Here is a 6,986-nt window from a genome sequence, read left to right as displayed (position 1 = left end):
AAGACTGCATTCCTGCAGGTATGAAGGGAGGAACACACTGTGAGGTGAGTGTTCTCACAGTGCAAGCACTGAGCTAACAGTTTGGACCATGCAATTTACGCCCTTTTTCATCAAGGATTCAGGCAAATCCAGAATGCATCCAAAGGAACTGCAGGCTAGCAAGGACACCTCTAGAGTGCGAACATATAAGTGATGGGAAAGTTATTTCTATGCTACTAATTTCCATATTGAATGCAGAAATACATGTATTTCTATACTGAGAGAAGGGGAAATGGGCATATGCACTGTCTCAGTGAGGAAGCTCTTTATATCTCATCCCTTCCACCTTGCAGCCACAAACAGAAGCAAGTGTACAAGGGAACCTCACTAGCTCAGCACCTTCCCACATCTCTAACTGATGAACCAGAAAAGGCACAGAGAGCATTGACTTTACACTTTCAGATTACATTTCAGCTTCAGGACCCCACAGATTCAGTGCTCTTCAGCACTAAGTTTAAAGCACAGTTTGCTGATGACAGTATCATGTTGAAGCAGAAATTTTCCCCTGAAAAATCCCAGCAATTTAATATCTCAGAGCAGTCTGGGTGTATCAAGATTTTCTCACCTTTTCCAGTGAGCTTTGAGAGGTCAGAGTAGCTGGTGCACTGCTGCCAAAGCCAGATGATGTTGAGAGGTCCTCAGAAGACAGCATGGCAAGAGGTTCCTCATAGACAGATCTATGCAACTGCTCAGAACTTTGTTCAATTGTCTTCAGCATGAGATACTTTTGGTGCCATAATTTCAGAGTTTTTCTGAGTTTACACTGCTCCAAAGTCTGAGAGAAAGAACTGAGACAGAAGATACTGAGACAGTAAAGTGACAGAAGAAGAACACCAGAGGGGGTGACTAGCACAGACATGATGGACAATAGATGGGGTAAAAGCGGTTCTTGCAAAAGGTTCAGAAAGTCAAGTGGACACTACTAATGGGGCCAGGGCTCCAGTGACTGGCTCTTCTGCACTCACTCAGCTTTGTGATGCTCACACAGCCTTGTTTTCCACAGCAGATACACTCTCTGCAGCTTCAGTTTTTGGCGGAAGTCATCAAAAGAGTAGACTGTTTTCTCCAGAAACTGTCTCTCTCCAGTCCATGATGTCTGATCTTCATGCCTCTTTGTCACAGTCTTGTCAGCTACTGAGCTTATAACTGCTCCTGAACCAGTTACATAAAGGAACAAGAGATCGTTTGTCTCCACGCATTCCAACTCAGCCCATCCCAACCCTCAAACTGCTTCTTTTCAGCAAGGTTTAAGAGTTTCTGTTTGGTTTATGAAGCAGAGCAACAAATCTCCCTTTAGCTTCACTGACATGCCCAGAACTAGCCCACTCTGGTTTGTTCATATCCTGTATCATCTGAGCCCCTCTGTTTTCAGGCTGTTTTCAGTGTAGAAGAAGAGAAGAAGGAGCCTAAGCACCTCCAAAGTTTAGATTCTGCACAAACCCCAAGCTGCTCACCATAATGCCGCCTCCATTGTAGGAGGAAGAGGTTCACCACTGCCTGCTTATCACCTCCTCTGGTCTGCAGCATCACAACCCACTGCTGGAAGTGCTTCCTCAGTGATGCTGCTCTGAGATAAGCCAGGTTGCTCCTATCAAGTGCCTTCTGCTCAACAGTCTCCTTCCATGTACTGAAGCACCTGAGAATATAAAAAGAAAATGCTGAAAAACACTTATACAAGCTTATGTGTCTTCCTGAGGCTGGGTTTAGTTCAGGAAAGACAGACAGAAGCTGTCCCCTGAGCTTCTGTTCCTTTATTTCAGTAACAAGCCACTGTCATGCTTAGAGCACAGCAGCACAGTGACTGGTCTCGGGTTTGGCCTTTCAGGACATCAGAAGTCGGGACAAGAAATTTTTGGCAGTGCACAGGAGGCAAGTCGTAACATCTCTGGCCACAGGAGTTCCTTTTCATGTTTCTACCCCTACTTTAATCTTTACTAATTCTTAAAACAAAAGGATAGATGGCTTTAAGACGGAACAACTATTACTGTCTGGGTAGGCTCTGTTATTCCTTGTTCACAGCGAACATATTTTTCACATGAGAAACAGACCTCATCAACTCACCGGGAGACCAACTGTCTTTGGATTTGAGTTGTCAGTGTTAGAATCTGTTTCATTTCCAAGCTTTGGGAATGCCACAACCAGAAAATGTTTTGTAGCTTCTTCTTTTCTAGCAGAGCACGGGCTTCCAAAAGCCTGGCTTCCTCTTTGCTCAGCAGCTCCTTCTGCAGGCACCACAGTCTGAAAGCTACTGTGTCGCAGGGCAGGAAGAGATTGACAGGAAGAGAAATAACAGAACTTCAAACAACTTAGTGTCACACAGCAAACATTCCCTAGCTTAACTCCAAGCTGCCAGAGAAAGGACACTTAAGGAAGGCAGCTCACGTTGCTGGAGCAACACATGCTGCAGCTTAATTCATACAAGGAATAAGGCAAAAGGTGTATGACATGGTGAGTGGCCATCCTCTCACCATCACAGATACTAGCCCAGCTACTTGCACGATCACGTTCTGAAAGAGCTCAAAACAACAACTAGACACAAACCAAAAAAACTGATGAAACAGCAATTATCTCCAAGCTGTTCCAAGGCTATGGAATGTGTGCTTACCAGCCAGCCGTCTGATGTCTCTGATTGCTTCAGCTCTCCAGCAGAACTCCTCTCCTCTCTGCCTATGACGAAGCTGTGTCCACAGTTCTCCCTCCATCCTGAAAGAGCCACAAGCATGCCTTAACATCCAGCTGTCCCAAGAGGCACTCAGAACAGAATCCAGGGCTTTCCTCTCTCTTTTTGTCTCAACTTGTTCTTCTGCCTTCAGAATCAGAAGGCTCAACAAAAGGCTTTTGACACCTCTACTGTCAAACTACTACTAGAGACTGCAGTATTGCCTCATTCCAACCTCATTTACACCAGTATCACATATGCAGGTGATAGCTGAAGCCAAGAATTAGTACAGGAGTATTTCTGTCAGACACTCAAATCAGACTGCAAACACTGGTGCACAGAAGCTCTGAAATAGGATTGTTTGGTTTTTAACACTAAACTATTAATTCTTGCAGTGTTTATCCACAGCAACGCATCCAAGGACATGGAAACAAGTCTGCTATCATTTGAAAAAAGATTTCCCTGTGTTTGTGAACCTCCCCTCGTCCAAGATAACAGAAAGAGAACACTCTATGCTTACCTACGAGCCTGCTCCGCTTCCTTTGAGTATCCTGTTGTAAGCTGATGCCGAGCTGAGGTTGTCATAGTTGCTGATCTTCCTAGTCCAAAAATCCCTGCTGATGAACTTTGGGTACAGGAGTAAGGCTCAGGCTGCAGAGCTTCCTTCTTGCTTTGTTTTGCCACAGCTTCCTTCCACTGAAGAAGAAACCACACTATTAGAACAACCTGCAGACAGAGTATGGGTACCAGGGTCTACATCACTGAATTTCACACAGGGTACCCCTCCCTCCTCCCCATCCAAACAGGATTTGTGCCTTCTCTGAGTGCACAGCAGAAAGCTCATGGCACCACTGACCCTAGCCAGTGCTCACCCTCTGGAAGCTGGCAGCTAGCAGACTTGAAGCATGTCTCTGCTGGCCCACCTCCAATTGTGTCCTCCTCTGGTGCACAGCCCACTGCAGAGCACCTAGGCCCTTCTGAAGCAGCTGGTGTCTGTAAAGCTTCCTGGCTGCCCTCTTGGAAAGGATATGTCTCCTCCAGGCTTGAAAACACCTTGTTAGGATTTGTCTGTCACACAAGTACTGGAAACTTAAAAACAAAAAGCAGAGGTGAGTTCCAGTTAACAGAAAGGAAAGTTAAACCAGCCAGGAGGTGGCAATCAGAGTTCAGCCATCACATTGTAAAGAGGTTATTTCAAATCATTCTCTCTAAAGAATGGAAAACATGCAATCTCACACCAAATTAAGGAATCACTGTTGCTAAACTGGTAACAACCTCATTCACATCTTATCCACAAATTTGAATTCCACCTCATGGATAAGTCTAGCTCTTGATTTTCACTATCTGTGCAGTGAGCACACTGGAATTTGCTGTACTGAACAGTAGCATTGATGGTACCAACACTTCTTCATTGCTAGCAACAACGAAGGCTGAATTTAGAAGATAGAATTGAAAAGATACAGAAATTATTTTTTAGATCATGCTTCATTCTAAATGGCAACCCCTTGAAAAAAAGCGGATGCAGCCCCTCTGCCAACCACGGCAGATTAATGTAGGCTAAGTCCTAAACCCAAATGTTCCCAGGGACATGGCTCCTTAGCCACTTTCCAGAAGTGCTCCTCTGTTAACTACCAGCACACTCAAACACAGAGTCTTTTTACCTTTGCTCATTCACCTTCAATGACCAGAAGCTGTTCTTTGAGATCTGCAAACAGACAAAAGACAGTAGTTCACAATTATTCACACTGCTCCACTCTATTGAAGAATTTGTCTTTGTGGCACACATCATTTTGGATGGAGCAGGGCTGCCTCAAGGTCGCGTATTATGTCAGATGCCTTGGATACTGCTCCCACACTATTGCTCTGTGAATATTCTTACATACTTCAGTCATGAAAAAGCACAAAAAGCTTGAAATCTCAGGGCCCTGCAACAATGCACAGAGTAAAAACCAGTTTAATGCTTTCCCTTGGCATGCAGATCAGAGAATATAAAAAGGTGTTTACATTCCCAAAAACAACCAAGTTGACAAGCTGGTCTTTAGGAAGAAGCATGTGAGATGGAAAGATGCATACACTGGGCTGAAGCAGGACTGTAAGAGACGAGATCTGGCCATTCAGTGACAAGATAAAACTATAGGACAAGCATCCCCATCACTTGTACCTCAACTGTGCACCTCTAGCAAGTGGCAGAAACAAGCACAAGTAATACCTGTGAACAAGGATGCTTCACAGTGAGCACACCCTCACCTCTCTGGGCACAGTTTTCTGTGTCTGGCTCCCTTCTTCACAGCACCGTGGCTCTTTGGCATTCCTCTCTACAGAACATTCTTCAGACTGCTCGAGATTGCCATCAGCTTCCAAATTCCTCCAGCTGCTTTGGTAGGAGTATTTGTTTCTCCTTCCTTCTCTGCTCATGTTCATACAATCTACATCAGAATGTTCATTAAAACCTTCTTCAGCCGGCGTACCCAAAGGACTGGACTGGCTGCTGCCCACTGCAGCTGTTCTTCTGGCTGCTTGTGGTCTGGAGTCACACACCTCTTCTGACTCTTTGCTGCACTTAACACAAGAGTTGTTGACTTCTACAGTTTTAACACTAAGCTGCTGGCCTGGTGTAAACTCTTTATCTCCAGGAGGAGAAGCGATGCTCACACACACTTCCGTAGGAGTCCCACAAATGCCTAAACCAACATTCATCTGAGCCCCTCCCAAATCTGTCTCCAGTAACACCTGCAGACCCTCTGCATAGAGACTGGCTGGAAGGTCTTTCTTCCAAGACTCAACACATGGAGACGCCCCATTAGATGTCTCTTCTCCTTTAATAACCCTTCTGGGAGAATTACTTTTTCTGTGAACATAAAGACTGCCAGTTTCCAGAGACAGCTTTATGAGGGACTGGCATCTGAAGAAAGGGGAACAACTGAAGGAGGAATCTGCTTCTGTGTCCACTAGCCTGTCAGAGCCCACTCCAGAAGCAAGGGTTTGTGGTTGGATGCCACCTGAAATTTTGGTTCTCCATGTGTTTGAGCCAATGTATCCATATCTGTGAAAGACAGAGAGAGGCTCAGCACGACTGAAGTCCCTTGTCACTGCACTAAGGCTCCAAACTTTAGCAAATGGGACACCCCATTTCAATCTTGCCTGATCAGCACTGGTTTTTACTGCAGCTAGCTGTTCTCCCATGGTCAGGATACTGGGACCTGAATCATCAGGAGCAAAGCCTGAATGACCAATGACTGGAGAAGACTCGGGCTCCAGAGGGAGGGAGCCCCGTATCCCCATCAATGCACTTTCTTGCTTAAGCCTCTGGAGTGAACAGTACAAGCTAGCAGAAATCCATGAGGATTGCAAAAGAGACTGAAAAGACTCCAAACTAGATGGATCAAGATTCCCCAGGGTCAGGGCTGAACTGTCACAGGTGTTCACACTTTCACTTGAGCTCCTTAAAGAAGGACCCACCACTAATTCATGCCTAAGAGGGGAATCTGCAGCATGAGATGACAAACATGCATTGACCAGTAAAGGGTTCACAGAATCCATACAAGAAGCAGCATAAAGCTGATGCTGTTTGTTTTCTACTGGATAGTCACAATTCTTGTTTCTTCTTTCTGAATAGTGATGGTGAACAGTGTGTATGGAGCAGCTACCAACTGCCTTTGCTTCCTGATGGTGTTGTTGAGGAAAGTCAATACTCTCACTCCTTCTCCCTTCTAAACCACAAACCTCAAGGTGAAAGGTCTCTGGGGGAGATTCACAGCAGAGAGCACTGACAAAGCAAGATGAGGCACTCTATGAGCCACACACTTAGACCTGTGCTGCTGCAGCCTAGGGCACAGACTATTCTGCTGCAGCAAACAGGAACTGGAGAACTGGCTGGCAGTGTCCAGGAACAGCTGAGAAGGGCAGGAGAGATTAGTCTGTCTCAGACAGGGGTCTCTTCCCATCTGACAGAGGTGTGGTACACAGCTAGCCCTGTGCTGCTGTCTCTGGGCTTACACCGAATGCTGCAACCTCAGGCCAGGGATGAGAAATGTCTACTCGACTTCTAGTGCCCAAATACAGACTGAAATTCATGTTCTTCTGAATGTTTCTTTGCTCTGAAGAAAAAGAAGAAGAAATATAAGCAAAACACCATGTGTACTTCCTATCTCGCCTAGTTTGCTAAAGCCTTTGGGTACCTCCCTTGTGAATTTCTTGTCTCTGATCCACCAGCCTCAGTCCTGAAAGTGTTATGGACACTATTCTCTTCCTGTTTTTCAGCAGACAATCACATCTGGCAGAGCAGGAA

The 6,986-nt window shown here is 45.5% G+C and overlaps 1 protein-coding gene across 1 annotated transcript in view; it reads right to left on the bottom strand.

Annotated features, from left to right (window-relative positions):
- CUNH1orf167 (chromosome unknown C1orf167 homolog) overlaps window positions 1-6,986 on the bottom strand; it is an 18,979-nt gene that overhangs the window by 9,478 nt on the left and 2,515 nt on the right. The window contains exons 2-10 of the mRNA XM_017735012.1: window positions 4,360-4,403; window positions 3,571-3,787; window positions 3,219-3,394; window positions 2,645-2,742; window positions 2,101-2,287; window positions 1,494-1,675; window positions 1,005-1,191; window positions 605-827; window positions 1-12 (exon numbers count right to left, since the gene is read on the bottom strand). Of these exons, the coding sequence (XP_017590501.1) occupies window positions 1-12; window positions 605-827; window positions 1,005-1,191; window positions 1,494-1,675; window positions 2,101-2,287; window positions 2,645-2,742; window positions 3,219-3,283 (954 nt within the window). The 5' untranslated portion in view covers window positions 3,284-3,394; window positions 3,571-3,787; window positions 4,360-4,403. The remainder of the gene's footprint in view (window positions 13-604; window positions 828-1,004; window positions 1,192-1,493; window positions 1,676-2,100; window positions 2,288-2,644; window positions 2,743-3,218; window positions 3,395-3,570; window positions 3,788-4,359; window positions 4,404-6,986) is intronic.

Source organism: Corvus brachyrhynchos, unplaced genomic scaffold, assembly GCF_000691975.1.
Source record: "Corvus brachyrhynchos isolate BGI_N302 unplaced genomic scaffold, ASM69197v1 scaffold395, whole genome shotgun sequence".
In the NCBI taxonomy this organism is placed as follows: Eukaryota; Metazoa; Chordata; class Aves; order Passeriformes; family Corvidae; genus Corvus; species Corvus brachyrhynchos.
Note: the sequence above shows the minus strand (reverse complement) of the source record. Positions and strands in the feature narration are given on the sequence as shown.